The 16,953-nt window shown below is 37.1% G+C and overlaps 10 protein-coding genes across 10 annotated transcripts; 6 read left to right on the top strand and 4 right to left on the bottom strand.

The window, feature by feature from the left end:
• The first annotated feature begins 29 nt into the window (after positions 1-29).
• On the top strand, positions 30-1,207 carry EV154DRAFT_20031 (uncharacterized protein). The gene has a single exon (XM_051594333.1). It carries the CDS (start codon positions 290-292, stop codon positions 1,046-1,048), a length of 759 nt encoding a protein of 252 aa, XP_051461733.1. The 5' UTR covers positions 30-289; the 3' UTR covers positions 1,049-1,207.
• On the bottom strand, positions 954-2,525 carry EV154DRAFT_19984 (sister chromatid cohesion protein Dcc1). The gene is made up of 3 exons (XM_051594328.1): positions 2,250-2,525; positions 1,915-2,176; positions 954-1,856 (listed from the first exon to the last, which is right to left on the bottom strand). The coding sequence occupies exons 1-3, from the start codon at positions 2,351-2,353 to the stop codon at positions 1,116-1,118; spliced, it is 1,107 nt and encodes a 368-aa protein (XP_051461732.1). The 5' UTR covers positions 2,354-2,525; the 3' UTR covers positions 954-1,115.
• A 15-nt stretch (positions 2,526-2,540) lies between these two features.
• EV154DRAFT_495612 (uncharacterized protein) lies at positions 2,541-3,096 on the top strand. The gene is made up of 2 exons (XM_051600053.1): positions 2,541-2,671; positions 2,857-3,096. Exons 1-2 carry the CDS (start codon positions 2,599-2,601, stop codon positions 3,045-3,047), a joined length of 264 nt encoding a protein of 87 aa, XP_051461731.1. The 5' UTR covers positions 2,541-2,598; the 3' UTR covers positions 3,048-3,096.
• Positions 3,097-4,629: 1,533 nt separating this feature from the next.
• Positions 4,630-5,589, top strand: EV154DRAFT_477451 (uncharacterized protein; the record flags this gene model as incomplete). The annotated part of the gene is made up of 2 exons (XM_051598103.1): positions 4,630-4,924; positions 5,012-5,589. 2 exons carry the CDS (start codon positions 4,630-4,632, stop codon positions 5,587-5,589), a joined length of 873 nt encoding a protein of 290 aa, XP_051461730.1.
• Positions 5,590-5,862: 273 nt separating this feature from the next.
• Positions 5,863-6,709, top strand: EV154DRAFT_548300 (uncharacterized protein; the record flags this gene model as incomplete). The annotated part of the gene is made up of 3 exons (XM_051604798.1): positions 5,863-6,084; positions 6,225-6,357; positions 6,530-6,709. The coding sequence occupies 3 exons, from the start codon at positions 5,863-5,865 to the stop codon at positions 6,631-6,633; spliced, it is 459 nt and encodes a 152-aa protein (XP_051461729.1). The 3' UTR covers positions 6,634-6,709.
• Positions 6,710-7,121: 412 nt separating this feature from the next.
• Positions 7,122-8,124, bottom strand: EV154DRAFT_457840 (uncharacterized protein). Its single transcript, XM_051597425.1, has one exon. It carries the CDS (start codon positions 8,101-8,103, stop codon positions 7,183-7,185), a length of 921 nt encoding a protein of 306 aa, XP_051461728.1. The 5' UTR covers positions 8,104-8,124; the 3' UTR covers positions 7,122-7,182.
• A 789-nt stretch (positions 8,125-8,913) lies between these two features.
• Positions 8,914-11,623, bottom strand: EV154DRAFT_495606 (fungal-specific transcription factor domain-containing protein). The gene is made up of 4 exons (XM_051600052.1): positions 11,510-11,623; positions 11,341-11,446; positions 10,463-11,266; positions 8,914-10,407 (listed from the first exon to the last, which is right to left on the bottom strand). Exons 1-4 carry the CDS (start codon positions 11,560-11,562, stop codon positions 8,974-8,976), a joined length of 2,397 nt encoding a protein of 798 aa, XP_051461727.1. The 5' UTR covers positions 11,563-11,623; the 3' UTR covers positions 8,914-8,973.
• A 1,420-nt stretch (positions 11,624-13,043) lies between these two features.
• On the top strand, positions 13,044-14,924 carry EV154DRAFT_495599 (Met-10+ like-protein-domain-containing protein). The gene is made up of 10 exons (XM_051600051.1): positions 13,044-13,232; positions 13,302-13,393; positions 13,463-13,606; positions 13,663-13,727; positions 13,783-13,893; positions 13,949-14,060; positions 14,114-14,238; positions 14,287-14,425; positions 14,486-14,595; positions 14,655-14,924. The coding sequence occupies exons 1-10, from the start codon at positions 13,096-13,098 to the stop codon at positions 14,820-14,822; spliced, it is 1,203 nt and encodes a 400-aa protein (XP_051461726.1). The 5' UTR covers positions 13,044-13,095; the 3' UTR covers positions 14,823-14,924.
• Positions 14,925-15,047: 123 nt separating this feature from the next.
• Positions 15,048-15,677, top strand: EV154DRAFT_396081 (uncharacterized protein; the record flags this gene model as incomplete). The annotated part of the gene is made up of 2 exons (XM_051595184.1): positions 15,048-15,345; positions 15,385-15,677. Coding segments are annotated over 2 exons (591 nt in total), but the record flags the coding sequence as incomplete, so codon positions are not given.
• A 308-nt stretch (positions 15,678-15,985) lies between these two features.
• On the bottom strand, positions 15,986-16,903 carry EV154DRAFT_536155 (Presenilin-domain-containing protein; the record flags this gene model as incomplete). The annotated part of the gene is made up of 4 exons (XM_051604118.1): positions 15,986-16,194; positions 16,250-16,318; positions 16,374-16,766; positions 16,834-16,903. The coding sequence occupies 4 exons, from the start codon at positions 16,901-16,903 to the stop codon at positions 15,986-15,988; spliced, it is 741 nt and encodes a 246-aa protein (XP_051461724.1).
• Positions 16,904-16,953: the final 50 nt, after the last annotated feature.

The following is a 16,953-nucleotide window of genomic DNA, read 5'->3' as shown; positions in this document are numbered from 1 at the left end:
AAATAACTTGTCGCCACAGATTTTTCTCCCTTTTTATTCTTGAAAAATAAGAAAAAAAAAAAGATAGTTTTTTTTTTGTATTATTTTTAAAAAAAAAAAAGAAAAAAAGAAAAAAAAAACTCTATATAAACAACGCAAACTCTCTCTTTCATCGACATACAAACAACGAAAAAGAAACTGTTTAAAGCTTAAATACACACAAAGTATATTATGTCTATTTGGTTTTTTACAGATTTTTCATTATTATTCCCAGTAAAAAAAAAAAGAAGCAGAAAAAATTAATTATTATATGACCAACAGCATCCTATCGTTCTTGTTTTCCCTCATCGGCTTTAAACCCATTGAAGAAGAACAAGCACCCAAAGAAGAAGAAGAAGAAGCGTGTGAATACCTAGCCAGTTCTACCTTTGTGGTGGAAGAACAACATTTTAATGAAAAGACCAACATCAGAAACAATGATTGGTTGTGCAATCTATCTAAAATGGATCTCTGTAAAATACTGTCCTCTACTATTGCTGATTACCCTCAAGTAGCAGACGGTATCTACACCAGACATTACAAGAAGAATAAGGATGATCTGGAAGACCTGAAATCATTGAGAAACCAAGCAAAATTAGTCTGCCATTCACTGGATAACCTCAGACCAAGTGAACAGTTTGGAAGAGCCTCTGAAATATCAAATGCACTCCAATTACTACTTTATTCTGCCATCGAGAATCATCATTCCTTTGTCTCTCTCTTTGGTCTCATCATCCTGGCCCAAGAAAGCCTCAACTGTCCCTCTGAAGTGAGACAGCACATCTTTTCAGACGTAAAGTTTGGAAGAGCAATCATCCTAGAGATATCAAAAGTCTTGAAGAACTTTAATCTCTACAACTGTGGTGACTTTAACTACAAGTGGTCCTTACTATCAGACAACCATGACTCTTGGTTTGATTCTTTACAACATATATGTACAAGGTTGTCTAGATACGATATCACTTGGGAATACCGCAAAGAATATGGTGAAGTCATTCTTATCTCACAGCGATATTATAAGCACCAATAAAAATATACCTTTTTTTTTATATATTATTATATGTATATATTTATTTATAACTATTTATATATATAACTTATTTGATACGACTACCATATGAGGTTGTATTCTTGCTACGATGCGATCTAGCAAACTTGAGTAGCAGATGCTCTTGTTCCTTCTTGGTAGGTGCTAAATCCACCAAAAAAGGTTGAATCTCGGCCAAGGTCCACAAGGGTTTTTCAGAGAACAAGGCAGCAAAACGTTGAGGAGGGTCAGTAGATAGTTCAGATACAGGAAAATATTGTAGATATTGCACAGTATTTGACAATTTGATAGTTTCATACATTAGGTATAATCCATCAATATCTTGTAACTCTGGCGTAAATAACTCGTGACACATTGTACTCCAAAGCCTTGTGAAATCTTCTAATTCCCACCGTTTACTTCTAGGATTAGATAACATCCACTCACCCATGAAACGACAAATCTTTGCTCGATCAAACTCAATCAGTTCATGTTCTTTATCCTGGTGATCCACCCTTGTCAGAAACACGTTGATAGCTGATACCAAAAGGTCATCGGGTATGTCCACCTTCTCCTCGGATGACCCTTCCTTTATACACTGTTTGGCTTCTCCCAATGTGATCATCTTGATATCTATGCCATTAATAATCGAATTCGTCAATAAATAATCAAATAGCTGAAGCAGATAATCCTTTTCAAACAATCGATAATAATCTTCATGCACAAATGCCCCTCGTTTGTCTAATCCCTTCAGTAATTCACTCTTACTGGCTTGTACCACCGTTAATAAATCCTCCAAACGATACATTGTCTTTTTTTTATAATTGGTCAGTTCCACTTTCTATATAAACTAAAAGAATTATTCTTACCTGGCTTGCTTTTATCGCCTCTTCATTCTCTTCGCCTGAGTAGCAAGAGTGCCCTAGTAACTCATCCAACCGACTTGTGCGTGCAAGACATGGTAACAATTCAATTGTATGTGACAGATTGTCCTGTACTTTGTGTTGTGCTTCAAGGTCGTCTCGCTCGGTCAAGATTATAGAGTTGGAAGTGTTGACTTGACGAACCATAAAGGTTTTGGTGTCTGTACATAGAACAGCTTCATCCTCTGCAAGTCCTTTAATGACGATACTATTTATATAAAAAGTGAGGGGGGTTGCACCAGTCAGTTGAGCTGCTTTTTCTCCTTTATGACGCCATGTACCTGTTTCCTGATTCGAAAGCTGCTAGTAATTCAGGTGTTCCGAGTTCAATAAGGCTGTAAGCATTCTTTTCAAATCGATCTTTATACACAAGTTTGGTCTCCATTAGGTTTTAATAAGAGTAAGAAAAAAAAATTATTTTGGGGTTTCAATAACCGAAACTGGTCTCCTTCCACCTGTCACGCTTAAAGGTAAATCATAAACACAGGTCGATCGTTTTTATGGAAAAATCGTCAAGTTATAAAAAGGCGGGTAAATAAAATTTAAGAATGTTAAAATGATAAGAATGTCAGGGTAAGGGCATGTTTCATGACTTTAGTAAAATGACCAATGTGATCATTTATTCAGTGTATGATAGCTCATGTGTGTTGTCTGTTATTTCTGCTTCTTTATGATCATGCTTTATTTAATGAAAGAAGGGGATGTAATATGTACATAAACACACGCACACAAATTGTTATCTTTTCCCTCTGTCCCCCCTCTTATTCATGCCAAACATCGAAGCCAAGTGATCTACTTTTTAATCGGTTTGTATGCAAATATTGCTTCTATGATGAGCTTTTTCAAAAAAAAAAAAAAAAAAAAAAAAAAATCTTCTTTCAATGAGAGTTTCTGGGAGTATCAAAAGAAAGGGGACATGGAATGCCAAGATAAGGCGTCTTATCATCCAATTCAGAAAATCACTCGTTATTTCACATTACGTTTGCTTGCTGAAAGAAAGACATTCCCTTCCCCATACTTGGGATTATTTGTTGATCCCGAGAATAATAATAATAAGCGATCTCTTATATTTATTTTGAAGCTTTCGAAAAAAAAAAAGAAAAAAAGGCGGCAAATTCAAAACTGAGCAGATCATATTTTATTGCGTTAAAAATTATCTCTCTCTCTCTCTCTCTCTCTCTTTGAATGTAACTTCCATCATCATGACTATTATTAAAAATCTTTTCGATCAAACCAGTATGTCCCCCTTCCCCATGATTAGGAGCAAACTACAATGATGAGTTTGTGTGCCATGCTCATCTGTTTAACCATTTGCGTATAATAAATGGAACTTGAGGTTGTACAATCATGCATTTTGATTTATGACTCTAATTTGAAGCATGACGACAGAGATACATAATAGATATGACATGAAGCATGGTTTCTTTAATCTTCAGTTTCATTATAGACATTTTTTAATCTTAAGTACTGGCTAAGGCTATCTCCATTACATTGCCCACGCACGGCGTTTGGGAGCAAAAAAAGAAATTCATCCAATCAACACCTTTCCACGTGGATATCACGTGATAAAAAAATTTATTAACATTTGTGTTAAATTATTTTAACGCAAAAAACTTCCAAATTAGGAATATCTGTATAGTTTTGTAGCGCACCTAACTCCTCGGATTTCAGGTTGCACACTCGAAACTAAGATAAAGATGATGATATTTTTCTACAAAACTCTATATCCAAAAGTATGATGGAAGTTTACATGACTACGATGGTATCTGATGTATTCTAATTTTTTTTTTCTTTTTTTTTTTGAATCTTCATCGTTGATAATCCTGCTACATGCATTATCGAGAAATGAAGAGCAGTATATACTCTTCAAGGGGAAAAAAAGTAACTTACATTTTATCGATTTAAACAATACGATGGCCGATTATCATAAAATTGGCAAACCAGTTTGTCTGCTTTTGCCTGCAAACTTTTTTTTTATCGGGTCTCTTAGGGACAGTCAGGGTGCGCGTAGTCGTAATGTTGGGATTATGATACTTTAATAGACACTAAGAGGTCAATATAACTTAACAACTTGAAATATATACACGTTTATTAAAACTAACATAGTGTAAACCAGTATATATGTTTTACAACTTACTTTCAGCTTCTCGTTTGGACTTTACCTTAATATTGCTGCGTAAGATTAAGATCAAACGAGCTCAAAGGCGAAAAAGTGAAGATATAATTGTCAAAATAAGTATAAATCGTTTAATATACATTTATTCGTAATTGCTACATTGCTTTTGATTGTATATCCTTGTTCCCAGGTCTACAGAACATCCAAATCACAGATCTTTCGTTGCGACTACGTGCACTTTGGCTGTCCCTAAGGAAAAATTGGCTGTCCTTAAGAAAAGCGTTTTTTTATTCCTGATGATTACTCTACTATCGATGGCTGCTGATAATAAGATATATCAAAATTATTTCTGAGCACTGGGAGAGCATCGAATTTAAAACAACGGTTTCACTAACATTTTTAATCTATTCAGCTCTTCATTTTGATGGATATTTCAGGTAATCAATACACTTAAAAACTTCAAGGCGTATGTTGCTAATGCATAGACCAGAGAGGCTCCAACAATTTAGCAAATCAGTGTAACTACCCTCGTTACTGCTAAAAGCATGTTCTCAACTGAAAAAAAAAACGCCCTCCGCTTCCTTTCAATTGCAGACATGTCAAATATTTCAGCAGAAGTTTTTAGTATAGTGTATAGTCATTTAAACAGTAGAGACCTTGCTCAATGTATTCGTGTTTCCAAGACCTGGAAAGAACTTGCACTGCCCTTTATTTACAAGATTCTACATTTAGGGTATCTTCATGTTTCTCTTGTAAAGATGCTATTGAGATTAAGTCCAGTCGAACGCGATCCCCAGTTTTATTATGGCAGATTCACAAAAAGCTTACATGTTAGATCCGGTGATGAGCATTCTCTTAAAACTGTTGACTCAGTCTTTAGCACGGAAGAATAGATATTACTTTTAAACTACTTGCCAAACCTGGAAGTTTTAGACTTGGGAAGCAGTCCTGATGCCACGGCGTATACGCAGTTTACATATATGATAGACTCAAACAAGTCTCTCCTCAAGATTCAAAACGTTGTACCTGGCAAGAATGTGCGTTTTGCACTTGTCGATAGGACTACGGATGACTTCAACTTTGCTACCTGCTACAAGCACCGAGCCACCATGGTTTCTCTCAAAGTGGAATACAGAAAGATATCCTTTAATATGGGGTGTATAAATGGTGATCAGCTGACTCTACTTACCCATTTTAATAAGTTGACACAGCTGGATTTGCGCAACAGTTGCTCTCCTGAATTAACAATGTTTGATATTCGAGATGCTTGTCCTCATTTAGTTACGTTACAATACTGGAGCAAATTCGACATCCCAGATCTAACAACGAACGAGGTTCTTGATGAGGAAAAATATAGAATTGTGAATCACGATATTAAAACATTATCGATTGCAGCCCCCTCTATGCCAAAGAATTTCATCAATCACATCGCAAAATATGTCACTTGCGACGCAAATGCGCTGGTACTAGATATCTTCGGAAATAATTTTGTACAATTGGATTGACAAAATTGGTTATGATAATGTTTTGAATCTTTTGGGGGACCTTAGTACTGTAAAAGATGCAATGATTACATGGAATTCCAATATGTATTCGGAAAGAGAATATACTGGCAGAGAATCGGATATGACCATTTTCTACTCATTACTTCATGCGATTAAAGGAGGAGATAAAGTATATTGTAGTGGCCAGTTTTCGGATGTACTTGAAGAAAAAAATCCATTCATTGTTCTCTAAATCACGGTCTACACTTTGAATATGGATTAAAAGAGTATGATATGTATGATACATCTCCCGACTTTGCTTATCGCGAGGACCTATCTGAGTATTATGTCTCTGATGAAAACTCTTATAATCCGTCAAACCCTTATGGTTTCAATGAGCATTTTCATCCGACTGAAGCCTCTAAAGAGATTTACATCGTCACACTCGATCAACAATTATCAACTGTTGGACCAGAAATTATCAACCATATGAAAGTAGAGATGTCAAACAACGAGGTGGGTTTAATTTTAAATTTTTTATATTATGCATTAATATATTTTCCAAACCTTCAATGATTATTATATAACATGCTGCAATATCCTTACCATAGCATTTGTATTGGTACTGACGTTAAAATTAATAATGACCATCACAGACAACAAAAATCAAATTGACAAATACTACTCGACAAAACATCAAGGTTGTAAAAACTCAAAATATGATCCCATCAAGTAATGTGTTGAATGTTTTGCGTGAGTATGTTCCTGATATAAAAATCATTATATGTGGTGAGAAGAAACGCAATGATAGAGGATTATTTTCAAGTATTGAAGCTTCAAGTTGAGGATAAATAATGAAGTATTTGTGACTAGAGCGGACACTTTAACTTGGGCATATGCTTCCCGGAGAATGTCCATGTGTCTATTGATTTTAATTTAAACAAAATGCTAATGTTGGTAGTAAGGGATACTTTTTTTCGACGTAGTAATTTCGCTGGGTTAGCTAATCTTTTAGCATCATGCAAGCATTTCCTTGAAACTCTCCCCTGCTTTATCACCCCATAATTGCTTCTGTTTACAACTTACATACAGGGCACAGCAGCTTTCATTTTGCTGATAAGGTTAACCTTTGACTTATGCCAGTTTTTTTTTTTTTTTTTTTTTTTTTTTTCTTTTGCCATCTTTAAAAACCGGCCAATAAGTCTTCTGGATTCTGTACATAAAGCATGCTGGATAGTTACGTATTACCTAGTTTACATTGTTTCGATTTATATATTGTATCACGACTAAAAGTCTAATTATATATAAAAAAAAACTATCTATACTCACTTTTGTATACAGAACTGCCAACTAATTCCTCATTTAGTCGGTTTTTTTTTCTTTTCTTTTTTTTCTATAAATCTAAATGAAACCTTAGCAAAACAATATATTAAATCCACGTTCATGTCTCCCCCTTTTTTATCCCCCTGTAAAGAGATTCTCTCTTCCTTTGGTAATACTTTAAGATGTAAGGCTTCTGTTGTACTGTCAAAAAATTATGGCTTTTAACAAACTTTATATTTTTACAACCACAACCACAAATTAAATAGTTGCGAAATAATATATTTATTAAATTCACTCTAATAACATTTTCTTCAAAGAATCTACTAAGTTGGTTTCAGGACGAGCGAGTTTGATGACTTCTTCGCTGGTTGGACTTGCAGTGAGTCCAAATTGTCCGCTCCAGACAATTTCAGTAGCAGCGTAAATAGAAGCATACAATTTACCAAAAGAACTGAAGATGCTTGTATTCTTGTATTCAACATCTTGCACCTTGGCACCAGAGATTTCTTCGATAGCTTCCACAATTTTCTTTCCGTTAATATCTTCAGGACCATTAATAACATACATGGCTCGATTATGGGGAGAAGGGTCTTCCAGTGTAAGTAAAACGGCAGCGACAGTGCCAACGTCATCTGGATCGACTAAGGCAACAGGTGTATCGGCGCCCATGACAAGCTTCAAATGATCTTTGGTTCCGTTCTTGCGGTAGTTTTTGATCCAATCCACAACAGTGGTGAGGTAAGCAGTGGTAAAGACATTAGGTCGGAGAGATGTCCATTTCAAGCCATCGTATTCAGGCTGAGACAGCATTTTTTCAATAGCCCAATGTGCGCGACCGTAGAAGACTGGGCTGGCGGGACCGATGAAATGTTCAGAAGTTGAAATCTTTACGAGATATTCAATACCTGCTTCAAGAGCAGCGACGTAAAATGCGGATTCATCCAAGAATTGATGGGGCAAATTGTGCGGAGCGATAAATACTCTGACCACCTCTTGTTCTTTGAGCCAGTTCGCGTCAATGGTTGTCCAATCTTTCTCTTGCATTTCAACTTGAGGAATGGCGGCCAGTTCTTGGGAAACGGGATTGTTCAGGGAGCGAGTAAGACCGAGAATACGATAGTTGCTTGATGATTGGATTAACTTGGGAAGGTTGTGAATGACATTTTTGCCAGTGTTACCAGTTGCGCCAACGACGAGGATAGTAGGAGCCATTTTTTGTTTTTTTTTTTTTTTAAAAAAAAGGGTGTTTGTTTGTTTTATACATTCATCCGACCGAGCTCTTTTTATACTAAATCCCGGGGAATATTTTAGAAACTTTATTTGACAGCAAAATCTCTCGGAGTCGGCATAATTTTATCCTGATTGCTGGAACTGTCAGTGATTTTTTTATTCTGACCTGAATCGGAAAAATTCCCGGCGAGTGAACAATTTATGTTTGTAATGTCTTTTAAACATCGACTTCATACTTGACTTTTATTATAGGGCAATAAATTCTCATACCAGATAGCCATTGTCGATTGCTCGTTCTTTGACGGTGCTTATTAGTAAAGTGACAGGGGAGGTAATACCCACATCACCGGGAAAAAACCACTCATAAATGAATCAGTCTTGATAATTATAACCCTATTAATCCAATAATGCTGTCATCCGAGATTTGACTCTTATGTAAAATGGTAAAATGAAACGAATAGAAATAGTGATTATACCAAAATTAGATGAAAAAAAAAAAAAAAAAAGGGATATTATCAATCTGCATAAAAGTGAAATATTAATTGTCATGAAGATCATCACTTTTAATTGTCTAGATATATCATAAGAGAGACCCGAAAATCAAGGAGGGACAGATGTCAGATTTTGTTGGGAGGACCGTGCGTCAATGTTTATTTGACGTTTCTATTGTTAATTATAAGTACATTTCGGTTCCTAATGAAACCTTACATATCACATGTGAAAAAAAAGGTTAATAGAAGGACCAAAAAAAAAAAAAAACTTCTCCGTGTTACGTTTAACAGATCGCTGCGTGTATCGTTCTACTGGGGGCATATGATTACAAAGTTTATTTTATTATTTATAAAAAGAAGTCTACCAGTAATAAGCATTGTCAGAAGTAGTGGTAGTATTATTATTATTAGTATTAGTATTAGATGGCCTGCCATCGGTATTAGTATGCTGATTATTATTGTATTGGGGCACGTAACTCAACAGAGTAGGTTTACGATCTAGCGGGGTAGGAACACCTGAAAGGACATCCACATTTTGATCGGTATGAATCAGGTGTTGTTTTTCTCCAACCTCATCAAATCTTCTATCCTGGTACATGTCTGGTTGAGCCATAAAATTATTCCATTCATTGACATCGAGGTCCCAAAAATCCGTTGTCGCCATTTCATACCTTGTATCCGTCGTAGGAATGATACCGGGCGCTGCAAATGGATCCGCAATATGGAGATTTTCTTGCTTGGGCTGAAATGGGTTGGCTACACCGAAATCGGGTGTTTTACCATTGGGAAGAATGGTATATCTCAAATTGCTCATGTTTCTTCGTTGTTGTTGCGGCGGTAACGGGTAATCCTGCACCACTTGATGACGATGTAATTCTTCTTGTTGTTGCCAACGAATCATGTTTTCGTCCGGTTGTTGCTGTTGTTGTTGCTGCTGCTGTTGTTGAGTTTCCAGTCGTAAATTGATATCACGGAAGCCCGATAATTCAGCAATGATTTGACAGTTTTTACTGGCTGTGGTCCAGGTCCCTTCAATCTCGTCCAAAGCCTGCATACATTTTTGCACCTTGAAATTGGCATCGGAGGACTTTGTGTCGAGATCACGTTTAAGGGGTCCACTTGTAATGAAAATAAGCGCCGAAGTAAAGATATAATAAACTGCGTAATTCATCACATAGCGTAATTTGTTTTCGGACAACATGGCGTTTGTGATGGAAAGGACTGAATCTGCTGCCGAAGAACAGATGGAAGCACAGGGTAAGAGCGAAGGAACTAAACTTTGGTTAGGACCTGGAATAAAAGGTCGATGTAATAAAATAACGGTTGTATGGTAAATCATGTGTAATTGACATACGGCAGTGGGTGGTGTAGCATCCTTTTTGATTTGTAGTGAATCGGGTAGTTGATCGTGCCATTGATGTAGTTTTTTACTCCAGGTGGTTAAAACTGTATCTGCTTGTCGGGTGACGGGGTTTTGTAAAGAACGAACATAGTAAATGTTTTTTAAAACGTTGCCCAGGATATCGCAAATTTTGATCAGGTTAATAAATGTATCGAGTAGCTTGACAGGCGTGGACTCTCCACCGTGTATCGGCTCAATATCATCGACAGAGGGGAAAGGAGTGTCACAATCTCGTTCTTCAAAGGTAGATGCTCTTCCATACATGGCACTGGATAATCGATCAACGATATAACAGCACCAAAAGACACGCTTTCTTCGTTCACATTCATCCGGTGGAATATTCCAATGATCACAGTTTCGATGTAGGCCTAAATCTTGAGCCATTCTAAAGGCCTAGTATAAATTCAGTAATGGTTTTCGGGATATGGAGAATGTATTGATATTTTACCATGCCGCTATACAGCCAGGCTTTAGCAGATTTCATTCGACCATGCTGATGACTTGCTAATAACAGAAGAGCTTGGACAGTGCCTATACTGGGGACATCATATGATTCGTCTAATAATTTTTCTGCTCTTTCGTAATAAACATCACCTGCCGTATCTGAGGAATCTGAACTTGACCTGACTCTTACATCCGGCGAAATACGAGAGGCGATAGCGTAGATGGAGTTTAGCAACAGTGGCGAAATTTGTTTTGTACATAATTCTCTTTTATAAAACAGCGGTAAAAAAGGATAGAAATGGTTGAAATACAAGTTGATGAGGTGATCGGATAAATCCTTTGGAGGTAGTTCTTGTGGGTTGCAGACGGCTTTTAATTTTTTCTGTTGACGAGAAGGTCTATTTCCATACGTTGCAAAGTGAAAGGCACCGTTTTGATAGGTTCTGCTGTTCTGAAGTAGATAGTAGCCGGATGATTTTCCCAAGTATCTGACTTGACCGTTTTCATCCATGGCTAATTGACCGACGCCCTCATCTACGGAATGATCATCGTTGGTCAGGGCCTCCCTCTTTCGTTTACCGTCTTTATCTTGTTGCCAGAAAAAGACCTTGTTTTTCTCTGACCGAGCAGTTCTGCGTACGGGTCGCACACGAATTTGTTCACCTGTGGGTGTTTCTAAAGGTGAATTGAGTTCCGATAAGAGTTGTTTTGACTGCGCATCTCCTCCTTTGGCAAGTTCTGCAAGAAAATTCTCCAATTTGTATAGTCGATTTTCAATTGCCTCAATGTATCCTTTGGGTGGACCACGCTTTTTTTTATTTTATTTTTTTTTAATTTTATTTAAAATTAGAATATGCAGATAAAGGGGGAAAAGTCGCTTACTTTTTTTGTCATGTCTTGAAATGTACAAGAAAGTCCAATGCCTTTACAATTTGTACAAACAGGACTGGCTCCATCACACTTTACTTTTTTCTTTCTGCAGAGATCGCTATTTTATTTTCAAACAAGAGTTACTTTATATTCATTTTTCTTTCTTGAGGGTTTTTATTACCAGGCTCGACTGACTCGTTGTCTTGGTGGACTCTCATCTCTTAAAGTCGACATTAGAAATCAAGAAGAAAAATAATAAATAAAAAAATAAAAAAGTTGAAAACAAAAAAAGAGCAGAAAACAAAAAAGGTAAAATTGTACAAAACGAGATTGGTTCCAGGGGGGTTTTAATACTTCAAAAATATATACATCTCCATATTTAAAAAAAAAAAATCCCTTTGGGAGTATGTCTGTACGAAACATAGTAACAACGACATACATGCCAGACGCAGTAACCACATTCTGGGTTTAGATTATCTGCAGTTGTCGGTGTCCGTCAAAATTCCTCACACTTCTTTTTTTTTTTTTTAAATATGTTTGTGCACGGGCGGAGGTGAGCAATCATGACAAATTATTACAGCACATCACTGTGATTCAATGTAACTACGCTGTTTTAAAAATATCAGCGTCGTGTAAAGAGAGAATACACAGTCTTTTATACATGATGAGAACCAGTTCATCACTAGCATCTCCTTTATATATTTATGAGCAGGGATAGTCACCTGGATACTTCATGTTTCAGGTTGGCTAGTTAAAATCATCCGATGTCCGACCATTTAGATTTGCAGAAAGAAATACAAGTGAACAGCATCCACGATACGTGGGACGGCTTGAGCGTTGGCATTGTCCATTTAATCAAAATGAACTGCTCATACGAGCAGACCAGGTATATAGGACAGTAATGAAACGGACATCATGTATTTAATCCATTTTGGTGTTGCTACGCTAACATTTAACAGCTTTTACATATTTTCTGTCCGAAAATAACAAGCAGCAATCATTTACATTGGTAAAAACTATGGGACATAGATGAGCTTCCAACTGACACGTGGTCATTCCCGGGAAGAACAGAAGTGTGCTTAAAAATAGCCTCCCTGGTAACATATAACCAGGCAAGACTGGGACTTGCTGCTGGAATGAGTAATTATTCTATTGCTAAGCTCAAGGAACTAATCCACTTGTGTCTAAATGCTACATGTTTTTTGATGTATCAATGCAGTTCTTTCGAATTGACGTTTCATAGACCCGTCACATAATGGGTTAAATAAAGGTAGAATATTGAAGACGATTGTGTGTATATTTTAAAGATTCATTTATTTATAATAGTGATAGAAAGAAAAAAGGCCAAAGAGAAGTAAATCTGAAAAATAAAAATAAAAATTGGTAAGTAAATTTAAATTTTTTAAGTTAAATGAAAAAAAGATGTAAAAGGCACGCTCAGAGAGAAGATATCTTTATTTTCAAGAACTACCATTTTGGCAGTTTCAGGATTTTCAGTGTGTTTGATACTTTTGGTCATCGCTGCGGCCTTTCTCTCATCTTTTCTTCTAGTTTATTTACTTTACCTTTTTGACAATTAAATAATTAAAAGAAAGGAAGAAGCCTGAAAATTTTTCTTGCCTTTTTGATCTTTTTTGCGGTGGGTGACCGCTTAAATTTTATTGTATGTGACCTTGATTAATTGAAGGAACAATAAGAAATAGCTCACGCGCGCCAAAAAAAAAAAAAGATTTCCGCATTTTTTTTTAATTGTTGTTTTAGCAGATAATGACAAAAGAATTGATACCACCGCAGAACAGAGGTATGACGGTACTTGACCGTGATGCCTTTAAAAAAAAATTTCATACATTGGCTATTCGTGTGCCTACAGTGCTTGTGAAGAAATACACAACGGAGCTTGAAGAGTAAAAAAAAAAAAAAAAGCAAGGGAGATACATATGCTTTATACGAAATAAACTTTTTATCTACTGTAGTAAGTTATTAAACGCACCACGTATTCGTAGCGTTGTAGCGGATGGAACAAGTAACGATAGTAAATTGATTTTGTTGAGCATGGCTGTTCAAGGTACAACACAATAAAATATGAGGTTATGAGAAGAAAGGAGAAATGACGCAAGTATACCTATAAACCTAGATATTGAGGTGGAGGGGTGTCAAGTTGTTCCTTATGAGTTTGAAGTGGATTATGACTACTGGACAACGGAACAGATACTGTATTCTGTTATGCCCGAAGGAGATGCAGAAACGCCTTCTTCATTTACAGCTACGGGACATATTGGTAATGGGAAGGGGTAAAGGCAATATGACAATAAAAATTAACGCTTACTATCGTAGCCCATGTAAATTTAAAACAAGAGAACATTCCTTTCAAGAGTCTGATTGCACAAGTGATTCTCGATGTGAGTAAAACAAGGGGGGAAATATTGTGACACCCAAATAACTCTCCGCCCGTAGAAAAACAAAAAGATCAAGAGTGTGGTAAACAAAACAAATGCCATTGATAATACGTACCGCAATTTCCAAATGGAGCTGTTGGCAGGGCCTGACACGATGATTACCGAATTGGCAAGTTGAAAAAAAACTATAATGATAACAATAATTAGAGTAACTCCTTGAATAGAAAGAAAATGAGTGCCGTTTTAAATTTGATTTCTCCAAAGTGTACTGGAATTCCAGATTGCAAGCAGAACATTGCCGGTTAGTCCGGATGTTTAAAAAAGGGGAATATATCTGTAAGTTCTTTTTAGACCCAAATTCATACATTGTTTTAGTAATCAAAAGCTAGGTGATGTGATGGCTGGGGTTGGACCCTTTTCTATTCCTGCAGCAAAGAAGGGTGCGTTTGTATATGCCAACGATTTAAATCCCTCTTCTTATCAATGGTTGTGTGAAAACATCCGTCTTAACAAGGTAATGCCCCCCTTTCTTATTTGTACTCCTTTATTTTAACATGACTAGTTATCGCCGAATACAATTCACACATACAACATGGATGGACGTGCGTTTATTCGAAAGGCCATAGCTGAGTTATGGGCGGATAAGCTGACCTTTCAGCACTTTGTGATGAATTTGCCGGCCACAGCGATTGAGTTCCTTGGTAGGTTATGTGAGATGTAATACTAGGAGAATAACCATAGTAACACACATAGTATAAAAGATGCTTTTAAGGGTGCCTATTACGGAATGGATGTTCCAGTGGATAAGCTTCCCATGATTCATTGCTATTGTTTCACAAAGAGCGGTGATGCTACAGAGGATATCCAACAAGTAAGAGAAGCAAAAGAAAAAATGACCCTTTGGTCGAGTCAATAACACTCCTTTTTTAGCGCGTATGTCAAATACTGGGAGGTCCGATCGATGCCGCGTTCTGCAATATGCAAATGTACCATGTCCGTACAGTTGCACCTAAAAAAGACATGTATTGTATCTCATTCCGTCTCAGTCCCGAAGTTGCTTTCCAACAAAACACTACCGGCCCGATCTTTGTCTCTTAGTGTGGCGCAAAATGCAGGTCGTGGTGATTGACCCGATTTAATCCAGACTTGGCACGAGACCTTGTTAAAATTGCCACCTTTTTTTTTTATTTTTTTTATAATCTCCCTATTTACTCCGTTTCTTCATATAAAAAAGGCCTCTCTCTCTTTCTTTCTTTCCACTTTTTCTTTTTTCTTCTTTCTCTCTCTCTTTTAGATTCAATGGATACCACCGCAAAGTTAGTAGTAGACGGTGACAAAACGAGAAGAAAAAGACTCAAGGTCGTCAGTGCCTGTGGCGAATGCAGAAGAAAAAAGACTAAATGCAATGGAGAGAAGCCCTGCGCTGGCTGTTTAAAAGCTCATGTCGAATGTAAATATGTCTTTACCCAGAAACCCAACATGTCAACCGCAAAAATTATTCCTATTCAAGAAAAGGCGCCTTCTTCTCCTTCTTCCTCCAGTTCAGAAACACAACCCAACTCGATTGAATCAATAGAGGAACGTTTGGGTGCCATTGAGAATATTTTACGGACTTTGCTCGGTTCCGGAAAAAATAAACACTTGTTACAAGGACTCCAAGTAAACAATCAACAACAACAACAACAACAACAACAACAACAACATTCCGATTCTTTATGCGGGGATATGTATTCATCTTCTTCTCCTCATTTAGTGCATGCTCCTCATACCCAAAATAGGCGTCTAGCACGGGAAAAGAGGAAACGGCATGAAGATGATCAAGAAGGTGTGACAGAAACTAAAAAATCCATTCGGGACGATTTCGGTCACGGGTATAATAAGCTTCAACTTGCTCCTATCAAAATCATGAATCCCGGTACACCAACTATACGAAACCTACTTAACCAAGATGATAATACAAAATGGTTTCCCTCACCACCACCACCACCAGGTACAGCAGCAGCAACAGCAGCACCAGTACCACTACCACCACCAACAGCGACAAGTCAGCAACAGCAACACCACCTTCACCTCCACCACCACCACCAACAGCCAAATAATAATTCCGCATTCTTTAGAATGTCTTCTCCTAATACTAATACTAATTCTGCAACTACCGCAGCTGGATCTTCATCTTAAATATTCCACCCCTTAATTTTTTGTAATAAACATATATATAATTTTAATATGAATAGGAGGGAAACAAAAAAGAAGGGGGTATATTATAATCCAACCATACCAAATACACATAATGCGGCTACGTACGGCACAAGTACAGTTTTAGCTACAAAGTAATACAGCATCCCAAACGCAATTGAGATGGGCAGTGCCGGCAAAGCCTTCTTATATATCGCAAGTAAGAAAATAGTAGTCGTTAAACCTGTCAAAACAGCTATTGTACAGCACACGGTTGTAATCCAATCGTACATTGCTTTTTTATTTGTGTTAGTCTCGATTTAATCACTGATATCATTTATTTTTTTTACCTGCACGTGCAATCAATACACTATAAAAAACAAAGTCGCCCAATCCAAGCTTAAGTCCGCTTCGCTCAGCTAGTTTCTAACAAGTAAGTAAAAAATTAACCCCCCCTTGAATAAGCTTGCTTACCGTCTTCCTCATCGGCTTCTACTTTTAAGGAAGTTGTTTCAACATCACTTGATATCCCTTGTGTCACATTGGTTGGATGACGATCTTCTTCTTGTTGTTGGGCTGTGCTACTTGTATTGACAGTAACATGACTATCATCGGGTAAGCGCATAAACCCATCATGACTCTTTCGAAAGTTTTGTTGGATAAAACTAGACCCTGACTGACGAATGTGTAATGTGCGATCTTCGTCACCAAGCATACTGTTGGACAACCTAAAATGATCCGGTGAAGCCATCATAAACCAGACCGCATTGACCGAATACAACAGTGCTGGTACTTCTCGTTCTTGTGTTCTAGAACTTTCAATCAGCAATCGCAACGGTCCAAATGGACATAGCACGGCCACCAAGTCTATGCTTCTTCTATTAGGGCACACATCATGTATATATATATATATATAAAAGGGTCCTATAGTTACCCCATATTGCCAGTAATCCAAGCAAAATCCATGTCGTCCATTGCTCTAATCCCGTGAGAGAAAAGGCCATCAAGGAACTCATGATGGTCAAATAGCTTTGTTGTAACCAAAGTGGTCCCT

This window comes from Mucor mucedo (genome assembly GCF_025094135.1).
Source record: "Mucor mucedo strain NRRL 3635 chromosome Unknown EV154scaffold_11, whole genome shotgun sequence".
NCBI lineage: Eukaryota > Fungi > Mucoromycota > Mucoromycetes > Mucorales > Mucoraceae > Mucor > Mucor mucedo.
This window is presented reverse-complemented; position numbering and strand designations above follow the sequence as displayed.